General features: G+C 32.0%; 1 protein-coding gene across 3 annotated transcripts in view; it reads left to right on the forward strand.

Moving 5' to 3' along the window:
* The window catches only part of Fhos (Formin homology 2 domain containing), a 50,859-nt gene that overhangs the window by 33,474 nt on the left and 4,821 nt on the right, over positions 1 to 12,564 (forward strand). Inside the window, exons 12-18 of one of the 3 annotated variants that reach the window (XM_018504908.1) lie at positions 1,406 to 1,525; positions 1,985 to 2,119; positions 2,647 to 2,789; positions 3,356 to 3,623; positions 3,949 to 4,072; positions 7,617 to 7,778; positions 10,744 to 10,832. In XM_018504908.1, coding sequence (XP_018360410.1) covers positions 1,406 to 1,525; positions 1,985 to 2,119; positions 2,647 to 2,789; positions 3,356 to 3,623; positions 3,949 to 4,072; positions 7,617 to 7,778; positions 10,744 to 10,799 — 1,008 coding nt within the window. In that variant the 3' untranslated portion in view covers positions 10,800 to 10,832. Of the gene's footprint in view, positions 1 to 1,405; positions 1,526 to 1,984; positions 2,120 to 2,646; positions 2,790 to 3,355; positions 3,624 to 3,948; positions 4,073 to 7,616; positions 7,788 to 10,743; positions 10,833 to 12,564 lie in introns of all 3 variants that reach the window. The other 2 variants (XM_018504905.1, XM_018504906.1) reach the window with 2 other exon arrangements.

The following is a 12,564-nucleotide window of genomic DNA, read 5'->3' on the forward strand; positions in this document are numbered from 1 at the left end:
ATCGCGCGTGTCACTGTTAGAGACATGATCGCTTGCGCATCAAACAGTATCTAATAATACACTTAATCTTCCTTTGCTGATCTTTTGAGAGCCAATGGTATCGTGATAAAATTTTAAAATAATAATTCGAAAATATTAATTCTTTACAAGACATCAAATGTTCAACGATAATATCTAATATTATTTCTAACAATAATATATAATATAATTTCATTAATTTTTTGTGAATATATATTTTTACATAAACTATATTATATAATAAAACAGAAAGACAAGATAATAGAAAAGTGAAACTTTTAAGAGTTTGTAAATATAATTTTGTTAACAATTCGGAATAATTTTTTCCATGAATCCGACTCGTAATTTCAATTTGAAGTTATATATTTGTTGAATATTACTTTAATACATATTAATAATTAATTTGGTTTTTTATATTTCTTTTCTTCTTTTGCCTTTGATTTCGCGTGGATTTCATCGCGATTATCAAGGAACGATGGAAAGGAATGTTAGCAATGTAGGAGAGGAAGTCGGTAGGTAGAAGAGCATTCTCCACGTATTTCTTCGACGACAAAATGGCAAATTCCGATATTGTACTCGAAGAGAGGTCACTCGACGACCTGACTTTCTTGATATCGTTCGACTGTAACTGAAGCGTGAAATAGTTCGTGCCGGGAAATACGAATCATTTTGTATACACTTGTGTATGCTTGCAATATGCGATACGTCATTTCTCAGTCAAATCGATTAATTCAAAAATACTTGCAAAGGAATATCGATAAAGTTAATAAAAAAAATGTTTAGATCCGAATTATTACATAGATAATAATGAACAAAAAATTGTGGTTTTAAATTCAAATGTTGAGTTTAAAATTGAAATAGTCATACTTTGCTATTCTGTTTTTACGCTTTTAAATTATATAGATTCTAGAGACCTAATCAGAGTCAAGACACGAAACAGCCACTTTGATCAATCCGCCATATTTTAGCAATTACAAGAGAGAGAGAGAGAGAGAGAGAGAGAGAGAAAGAGAAAAGGAAAAGATCGAATAGGAGAAATAAGAGAAAAGAATAGTAAATATCTTTCTCTTTAATAAAACGTTTTATAAAACTAGAAATCCTGCATACGAAATGCGGCTTATGTCCACAGACTCTAATTGGAGTGTCTCTATGGTAGATTTGATATTATATATATGAATTTGGAAAAAAACATATGCAAATTACAAAAATATTTGTATAAAAATGGTTCTTATTCTGATTTTCGCTTTTAATTAAAACATAATAATCCATGAATTAATGATTCCTTTCAATTCTCATGCAACTATGAGATATATGTTTTTGAAAATCAATGATACAAATTATGAGTTTCGCGAGGAAATAAAAATGGGACGGTTTTTGTAATTTCTAGGAAATCGCAGATCCTTTAATGGATTTGAAACAGGGTATGGAGACCTTACGAGTGAATAAAACGTTCCGTGGGATTCTAAGCACACTCCTTTCGATCGGGATATTCCTCAACGGAAATGAGGTAGGTATTGAATGCCAGCCAAATAATATCCATTTAATCCGTCTGTCCCGAGATCGTAACAGCTCAAAACCTAACGATATCGATAATTTCTAACTACTGGTTGGGTAGGATACCTTTCATGCTACTTGGCTGACTGCCACATTTTTTCGAAAACAATCTCGATTTAATACGGAGTTTTGCTGCAATCACGGTCCGCTATTTATCCTTGGAATAGCGCCGGAATTTTCGGAAGTTTTGACGGAATATCCACTGTATTAAAAAAGTTCTAGTCTAATGTGTTTTCCAGCAATTAGATTTGCATCAGATTAATTTTCGAGCGACGCAATTATTTTATAGAAATTTCTCTATCATATAACATAAAAAATCTATAAATAAATCTAAATATTTACGAGCATCAAAATGAGATGCGCTATTTTTCCGGACGTCGTGTCACGACGTGAAGCCTTCATCCTTTTTCAGGTGAAGGGCTTTCAACTAGAATACCTCGTCAAAGTACCTGAAGTGAAGGATACGGTTCACAAACACTCGTTGCTTCATCATCTTTGCCACATGGTGATGGAGAAGTTTCCGGATTCTACAGACCTCTATTCCGAGGTAAGAGTCAGTTAGTACGATCAAAACTAGAGAGAACTTTACTTTGTCGTGATATTACAGTTGTACTATTATATATTTATGAAATAGAGATGAAATTCACGTTTCAGAGAGCTCGTGCTCTCTGAAATTTTTTTGTTACGCGATTTTATTTTATTCTATCACACAATCGGTTTTCTTCTCCATATTTTGTTGAATTTTTGGATGTATAATATCAAAGATTAATGTGATGTAGCTTTAAAAAAAAGATTAAAAGATATAAATTAGATTAAAATAGAAGCAATATGTTGCAATTATAATTTTCATATAATTTACGCGAATACAATATTTTAACTACATATAAATACACGACTCGTTTGATTTAAAACGATTTTTATTGAAGAAATAATATAAAGATAAAATAAAGAAAGAAGTAAATACTTTTATGTATCTCTTTCAGATAAATTTTAAACTATGTTAATCTTTTTGTATATTTCTTGAAGACAATTGGAATAGTTTTCTCGACAATGCCAACGCGGTTCTGCTTTCAGATTGGTGCGGTAACGAGAGCCTCGAAAATCGATTTCGACGAGCTGGCGGCGAACATCGCGAAACTCGAGAGTGAGTGCAAAGCGTCTTGGGACCATCTCAAGCTCATTGCGAAGCACGATGGTTCTACGATGATGAAGGTCAAGTGAGTATAATTCCTGCCGAGTTTCTTAGCCCCCGAACCAATTTTCGTGATTCTCTCTCTCGTTCTGCTTTCCTGTGAGTCTTTCTAAGTGTTTGTGTTTAAGAAGTCCCAAGTGGCTTCGATAAATTCGGGATAGAGCTTTTTTTTTCAGCGAAACTGGCTGCTATCCAAGTGGGGCTTCCATTAATTACCGAACGGACATTTTCTCCTCCCATAAGTCTTTCCCTTCGTTCCTTCAGCCTGTAATCATTCGCGCTGCACTTGCATTCTCTCAATAAACTTTTATTTTTTTATTTTTTGTGATATTTTTAATTAGTTTTTTATTCTTTAAACACTTTATGCTTTTCACGCATTTAAAAAAAATTAAATAAGTCAAAGATATTTTTTAGCAACAAAAATAACACGTATGTATACGATACGTACTATATTTTTCTAGTCAATATCTTTTTTATTAAATTATTTTATTAGTAAAAAATTGTTAAAAGTTTTATTTGATATATTTCACAGTTACTTGCTGAAACATACATTTTTTTGAAAAAGTACATTATTTTATTTTTATAACGCAGGATGTCTGATTTCCTTGCTGATTGTGCCGAAAGGATAATCGTCTTAGGCATCGTTCACAGACGTATCATAAACCGTTTCCGCAAATTCATTCTGTGGTTGGGTATACCACTACACAGGATACAAGACACAAAACCAAACGAGTTTTGTAGGATTGTGTCCGAATTTGCTCTGGAGTACAGAACCACTAGGGAACGAGTGATACAGCAGCTCGAGAAGAAAGCCAATCATCGAGAACGCAATAAGACCAGAGGAAAGATGATAACAGAGGTAAGTCATTTTTGTTTTGTATATCTCGAGTTGAAAACCTTCATAGCGAATTTCATCGACTAAAATATATTTATATTGAGTTGGGTTAGCTTACATAATATTAATCGTAAATATTAATTAGCGTAGAGTGTTAAATCTTTTCTCTTTGATTACTATTCATTTGCTATTTTGTAATATTGATATAAGAGTATAAAGTTATTTTTTAAATATCATTTATATTTGAATAAAGCGCTATTTAATTTCTTTTTACTTTTACAATATATTGTTTTCATAAAATTTTTCATGTTTTTTTTGCAAGTTTAAAATCTTGATGTTCTTATTACAGGTCGGTAAGTTTCGTACAAAAGAGGATCGAGCGGACGCGGAACTCAGACAACTACTTGGCAGTGACATTTCAGATGTCGAGAGTATCCACGGCACTTTACCATGGAGAAGACAGAAGAAAGACGGTAAGTTTTGTCAGACCTTTTTCATATGATCTTTTTGTACATGCTCCTGGATGTTTCTTCTTCCTGTTTTAGCGCATTATATTCTTGCATTGGTTAATTTTATCTATATCATAATAAATTTTTTCTAGTAAATATGCAGTAAACAATATCTTATAATACCTCATTTTACACAGTTCAAAGCAATAAGCAATTCATGTTAAAAACGAATTGTTTGAAATTCATAGCGTTGTTGCTGTAAAATTTTATGTTTTAATTTATGAATTAAGTAAAGATCCCAAGTTGAGTGTTCTCATTTTTGCGATTGGACGAACGAGGTATTATCACTGTAATATGACTGCGGTTTTCTAGCCTCTATTTAGGCTCGCTTTTAATTTGCGCGAAAATAACGCACTCTAAAGGACGACGGCCATGTCGGCTGTTCCACTGCGGATAAGAACAAAGTGCGAGAATTTCTCTTCATCTCCGTAATGTTCCAGCTCGGTGGTGGCGGCGACGCGCGCGAGATAAATGTCGCCCTTAAGCAGCGGCTCTTGCAGGCAAGATTTAAGGATAGCGCCGGGTCATTTGACGACATTACCGGAAAACGAGAAGTAAATGCGTTGCCGTCTTTGTGATTATACGATGCGTTCGCGGACACACAGTTCTTTTCTCCTTCTTCCGTGTTTAGTCGAATGTGAAACTTACCGACTCGCATAAGTCACCGTTCGTTATCTTTATTGCTTTTGCACGAGGATACTCGTACAAGTTTCTCTTTTATGCGACTCGGAATTTTCTTGCCCAAAATTCGCGATGATGTTCGAGATTGCGTATATTCACTATACCGTTAAGCCGTAAATGTAACTTAGCAGTAAGTAGCATTATCATTCAGTTGCGAGAAGCGTTAAGGTAGGATGCCTTCGACGGCGTTGCTTCATAAATTCGGTATTCATGAGAGAAAAATTTCAACTTGAGTAAAATTTTGTTTTACTCACTCTTTATTGCGCTTTACGCGCGCTACATAAGATGATAACTTTGCCTCAAGAGGGCAGAATGTAAAAGTAGTTAACTTCCAGAGGGAATATTCGAAGCGACGTGGATATTATTCGAGTCGGCGCGAAAAAGTATCGCGTAAATAACAGCCTCTAAGAAATTTATTCCTTGAATTTGTTCGAAAGAATTCTATTGGACTCGATGTTATAAGTTTTATCGTAACATTGTTCACAAACTTGTTATCTTCCGTACTTTCTTCTTGCCAATTTTCTTTTTCTACGAAAGTCTCTACGAACCTGCTATCGTATTTATTCTTTATATGAATAAATATTCAATGAATATAATTAGCAAGTCAATATTTTTTTTTACCTTCAGAAGAATATTTTAAATTGGTTTACACACATTCACACTTTTAAAATTAATTACTGGAATTTAGATCTTCATAATCATTTGTAATAAATACAATAATCTGAAAATTAAATTTAATTATTTGTTAAAGATTAACCACGTTACAATGATTACAGATTAAGATGATACAAAATTAATATGTTTATAAATAAATATATTTTTACTTTGAAATTATTGGAAACTCTACTCATTCTATGGTTAGGTATCTTCTTTAATTAAATATTTGGAATATTAAATATGATTCTATTCCATTGCGATGAATACTACAATAAAATAATTTCATATTAACTATCTGCGCGAAAAGCTATTTATTTAAAATAACGAAGATTCATTGTTATGATACGTACAATCAAAATCTACGGTAAAGCCACCTTGAAAAAAGATCCAGCAGAAACGACTGACATCCTGGATCTTGTAAGACTGATATTACGTTGTAACTGTGGATCACCTCTTTCTTGGGGAAACGTGGAATTTTTATTCCCGCTTTTGCGTAGAGGGGGATACGCGGAGGATTGGGCCAACTCAAGGAACCAAGTGGTTGGTGCCCATCCGGCTCGTAAACTCAACCACCCACGTGCATTACCATGGCTGCGGCCATCATAACTTTTCTCTCCTTTATTCCCTTGTATGCCATGACATAAAGTATCTAAACGTCCCGTCTAAGTCGTGCTGGCGTTTTCAGCTGGATATGATAGCCCTCCACAGCTGGAAAAGTTTCGCAAGTTGTGCGACAAAGATCGTGGACGATGCGCGATGATTTATTTTAACAATTTGCTGAGTAATATAACAATACTTTGAACATATTAGATATAATTAATCGTTACACGCAACTGTTAGCTTTATTCTTGTTTCTTTTTTATTACTTCCATTATAGCATTCTAGTTCTACTAAACAAAATCTAGTAACTGATTATTGCGAGAAGTATGAAATTTCTTGAACTTTTCTGAATAAAAATGTTACAAATATTTATACTTTTTAAAGAAATTAACTTTTTTATATTTACAAAAAAAACGGATTAACATTATTAAAAGTTGTAAGAAATTTTTTTTAATAATATTGATAGGGATGAAACTTTTATTTTTCACAATTTTTTAAATAAAAATAGAGAGTTGTAATATTTAAAAATTGAAATGTCAAAATAAATAGTAAATATAAGACGGGAATATTATATTTACATTGCTATTCAATTATTAAACGCAACTTCGTGATTGTATATTGTTTTGATCAAATATATTTTAACAATCAACGTTAAGTAAAGTAATTATATAATTTCTTGACTTACTTTTAATCACAAATTTATTGCATTATTTCTCAATTGCTTGTGCAACGAATACATTAAGTAGGACATATTATCAGAGCCTGCAGATCAGATCAACGAACAGGAAGCCATTTGAAAGCGTTTAACATTCCTTATGGTAGAGCAACCACGAAAATGAATTGTCTAGATTGATCTGCGGCCGTCAAAGAACGCGTAATAGGCGAGACTTAAGGATCTCTTCCTTCCTCTTTTCGTTTCATTCATGAAAATTCTATTACCACCCTCTCATCCTCTTCCTACTTCTCTTTTTCCACAGTCCTTGTATCGAGAGCGTACCTGTATCTACGATAGCTTTTCTGGGACGAGTTTGAAAGAAGCTCTGGAAGAAATTCTGTGTATTTGACGGTTTCGAAGTTTCTGCCCTGCGGACTAGATGTGGTGATTGTAAGAAATGAAATAGTGAGACGATGTGGAAGAAAAATCTTGTAGATACGCGATATTCTACAAAGGATTGTCTTTACTTAAACACATTTTCTTTTTTGAACATATTTTCCATGAATAAATAGAAAAATGTATTTTATAACTGAAGAAATCGTGCGCTTAGTTGAACATAATAATTGAAATCAGCATTAACAATTTGCATTGTCATCTAGCTCTTTTCTCTCTAAATAAATTTTTAGAAATAAATACAAAATTTACTTTATAAATAGAAAAATTTTGTTTTTATGACAAATAATTGGATTATGAATTTAAATTTATTAATGATTTATATATCTAATTTTTTAATATATAACGTATATTTATAAATAATACAGAGCTACGTAATATATGCTACTTTGAAAATAAAGCTATTACGAAAAAAATTTGGAATGTATTCATAGGGCAACAGAAGATATTATTATGTTCTAGGACGTATAATTTCACTGGGTCCGGTACTCAGGGACGAAAGCACCAATGGTAATTTAGCTGATGGCGTTGACGAATTATTGGAATCTCTGGTGAAAACTGCAACAAAAACGCCAGCCACTAGAACCACGCCACGCGAACGCAAGAGGACCAGACACGCCGATCGTAAGTCTTGTAAGTGTGATCCCAGCACCATGCACCCAGATTCTCCTTTCCTATCATTATCGATCGATCTCTGGTCGAGGAATTGATTATCATTCGATAATTTATTAGATTCCTAAATTATATCATATCTGTGTATGGACACAACGTAAATATTTCGTCGGAAAATTTGCCAATTTTTTAAATTACATTACGTAATTAATTAAAGTGCGATAGTTAAAGACTTTAAAAGAAGTAAAATATTAATCAAAATACTTGTAATATTATTAGTAAATGTAATCTGCAATAAGAAGGACTCTCAATAATTCAGCATAACAATAAAAAAAAAAAGGAAAAATGGCAGTGAAAGTTAGTAACTAGTGCGTTGTTGGAATAATGACAAACTCTTCAATAATTTAATAAATTAAACAATATAATAAACCGAACGTTTCAACTCAATTTTGAGCCATCCTCAGTGGATAATTAATAATAAATTTAAACTGGAGTAAACTGCATCAAATTCGTATCTTTCCTTTGCATAATTTTTTGTGTATTATGCTCATTATCGTGGAAAAATTTATTAATAAAAATGATGCTTGTTCTCATATGTTAATTGTGTTAGTTTTATTTTATGGTAGCTGAGTATTATTTTAATATCATATAAAATAAATTAGAGAGAAGAGATGAAAAAAGAGAGAAAGAGAAAAAGAAAGATAAAGGGAAGGGAAAATAATACATTTTGTTACATATAATGGGACAAAAATTTATAAGTAGCGTGAAAATTTGCCATTAAAGTTTTATTGGTAACAGGAGGTACTGGGCGTTAACCGCAGAATTTTCCAATAGCTTCCAACGCCACGAGAGCCTTGAATTATTCGGTGTGAAGTATACATTATTGATAACCGTTGGTCCACAGATAGAGCTATGAGGCTACCAAAGTCGATCGATAAACGAGAAGTTTGGAGATGTCGGCGTCGACGCCCTAGATCGAACATGCGATCGTACGCGTGTCGTCGATTCAGTCTATCTTATACTTTCCATGCACTTTATTAGCACCTCAGCCTATCTTTACTTTAATACTCGTGCTCATTTATGCTATCTCAACTTCTATTATTACAACTGATCGAAATTTAATAATAATATCTTGTACTATACCATTTTATTCTTTGGGCTAAGATGATTCAGATGGTGCTTTCAAAGTAGATGTGGAAATATGTAACATAAAATTATAAATGATAATAACGCTTAATTATGATAATATAAAGCATAATATAATATGACGAGAAAGAAAATATTTGTTTTAAATACATATTTTCTTTTAAAATCTTGCACATTTTAAAGGTATATTTTTTATTCAGAATCTGGTTAAAGGATACAATAATAGGAGAAACTTTTAAATATTTTAAGTTATTTAAATAATTTTATTAAAATAAAGTGTCACAGTAAAGTCTTGTTAAAATTTATTTGGAAAACTTAAAAAGTGAAATTTGTTATCTATTCAGAAATTAATAAGCTAAAATTCTTTAATTTTCATTATTATAGTCATTTAATTAAAGTATTGCCGAGGAAAAATAAAATTATCGTTGAAAAAAGTCTTCTAAAGAAAACGTTTTTGAAGTTTAATATGAATCTCACGAAACGTTGTACAAAGTGGAGAAACACAGATAATGCGCAAAATTTCAATGTAATTCTTACCAAACATAAAAGAAATTTTGCCGGAAAATGCAGTGATCAGAGCAGAATGTACGCGCGAACATAATTGGAAATCTGGTAACGGAAAATGCAGCAGTCTGATGTCGAGATAACATAACGCAGCATAATGCGGGTAGATTGTGGCGTTTTTCCGTTTCTATTTTGCGGGGCCAGTGATCGATCTCAGTAGGAAGTTGAAATAATCCTTTACTGGACCGATAGCGCGTAAATCTCACCATAATCCGATCACCGAGTGGCTTGGCAATCTTTCCTCTTGTGATACTTATGATAAGCCGGTTCAGTACGCGTCCGAGCGCGTCGAGCACGTAACTCTGTTCCACTATTATTCAGAGGAAAACGGTGTATTTAGCTTTAAGCGATTTATACTTCACTATAAATATAAATAATTTTCTGTACTAGAATTTCGAATTTTTCATGTTTATATAATACTATTATTTATTACATGATTTATATAAGAATGTATTACACGTACTTTTTAACAAAATTAAAAAATTATGAAGAATTACAGATTTATTACATTTAAAAGTATATAATACAAAATGTTTGTGACGGTGATTTAAAATCTGAATAAAAAACGATTTCAATAACGATTTCATAAACATACATGTTTTTAAAAAAATAATTAACGTAAATGAGAAAACTTATCTCATAATTATATTGTTAAACATGAATATTGATCTTATTGAACTGTTTTATATGTAACATTTATTTGTACACGGAAAGTATAAATTTCCAATCCTAGTTACTTTTTACAGAGGGGCTGTTCATCTTTTATAGTTTTAGATTTATAATACGTATTTAAAACTCTTTATTGTTGTTAAAATTTTGAAGGAATCTTAATAAATTAGTAAGATTAGCAAAATACTGTATTTTGTAAAATGCAACCTGTCACGTAATATAGTAAATTCAAAAGTGTATGTATAAAATTTGAGATAAATTATAAAGCAACTGTAAAGAGACATTTATCGCTACGATAGCATGTTCGGCCTAACTTTCCAAAGATATTTCTCGGGGGTGGAGAATCTATCCTGCTTTCCCTCTTCATCAGAATCCCGATCCATTCTTTGTTCAATTATCCTTCTCTGATCAAATCACGGAATCTACGGTGATGGTCTTATTTTACCTTCATGTTCAATGATCTACGAAGTAGATTCAAAGATTATTTCTAACACAACTTGGGCACGCTCCAATAACTTAACTTTAGTTAAGATTAGCGGCAAAGCTTGCTAACGGGGTGGCCTAGCGTTCTTGCGTCTCTTTTCTTTCTGTCCGACAGTGAAGCGATCGCGCACCCGAGAGAACAACACCACGCCGGAAGGGTATCAACCCTGATGGGCCAGGGTTTACGTGATTTCTGCGATTAAGGTTCAGTGCTTTTTAAATTTCTTCTTTATGGTCCTTTTCTTTTATCCAGCATGACTGTTTGCATGATTTCAAAACATATTGTTTTCTAATATATACTAATATATCGATTTTGTGGCATGTTTATTAGTAAAATTGTTAATTACTAACACGAATTGATGATACTTAACGAACTACATATTTTACTCTTTTTAAATGTACTCAATTTACAAATTTAGTTTGAAAGAGCATATACATATATTATTATATCTTATTTAAAATTACATCCTAATGAAAATCGTGCAAAATAGTTAAAATTGCATAAAATTTAATTTTATTTGATGTCAGGATGCTGTTATGTTAATACTAATTTACATTTTTTGGTTTGCAATCATTAAAAAAAAATTGTATTATTACTAGCTCGATATCAAATTGGTTTAATATTAATATATAAATAAATATTAATATAAATAGTATTATATCTCAACTTTTATGAAAATATATTCTGATCACGCGCCTCGGATTAAACAATAAAAATAGGAATTATAACAAAATATATGTAAATAAAAACGAATTATTATCTTTAACAAATACTAGTTAAATTTGCACATCTTTATCAAATCGATATTCATATAATAGTTGTTTCCTCTATGAAAAGCATTAGGGAATATGTATTACGACTTCTCGCGGAAAGCCAAAAGCTATTCGGAAACTTTGAGACTTTGCTTTTGGATAACCGAATACATTAGGATCGTGCGCTTTGAACTTCATGCAATTTTAGTCTCCTATAATATGCATAAGTGAGGCTAAATTGCGTTCGTTTGAGAGAGGTGGAGGGGTAAGTAAAAAGTTTACTTTCTAAATGGAGTTGGGGTGTCTAAGTTTCTCGACTTAATAGAGACTTACGCAACGCGAATGTCCCTCTTGCATGCGAACTTCCGACGCTTTGGTATAAACCCACACGCTTTTCATCTATTAGCATTTAAAGCTCGATACGAGTGTTCTTACCACTCGTATGCATATATGAATGCATGCATATTTATAAATATAATCCTTAGCAATTTTGATTATATCTCATCAAAATGTAAACTTCTATGGAAATCGGCCACGTGCAATCTTAATCTACTTTATATTTGTAATCATGCTCAAATTTATCGTATCTCGATATAATGTGTATAGATTAATGATTATTTTTAATTCTATTTTTTTTATCTTAAAAACGTAGCTCTGAATTATTTGTGATTAGTTATTATGCAATTTCTTCTATAGAAAAGGATGTAAATTAAATTGATTTCTGAAAGTTTTTAGAGGATGTTGATAGAAAAGGCATTTAATGTACAGATGTAAAACACAGATATGAAATCATTTTTAAAAATAGTACTTCTGAAGAGTACATTAGTGAAAAGTGTTTAATATAAGATTGTCGAAAACAATAGGTAAATGAATTCCTTTTTAGTGTTCTGCAGATGTTGAATCGTTTTGGCATCATGTGAAGAATATTGGTGTTCGACTTGCAAGAAGTATCTGCTTCCGCTAGGATATCCGTATATCGATTCGCTCAACATTCATGGTTCCTAAATTATTGATACGAAATGCTTGGATTGGCATCGAATGATTTATCAATGTGCGATCGTTTGAGCATAAACTATGATTTTGATTACCATGCTAACATCACGTCGAACATAAACCGCCAATCTGCAATGCTCGATATTTCGTACATTATGGCAATTGCTTAACGTGTTGCCGAAATAAGCAT

Source organism: Trachymyrmex cornetzi, unplaced genomic scaffold (genome assembly GCF_001594075.2).
Source record: "Trachymyrmex cornetzi isolate Tcor2-1 unplaced genomic scaffold, Tcor1.1 scaffold188, whole genome shotgun sequence".
Classification (NCBI taxonomy): Eukaryota; Metazoa; Arthropoda; class Insecta; order Hymenoptera; family Formicidae; genus Trachymyrmex; species Trachymyrmex cornetzi.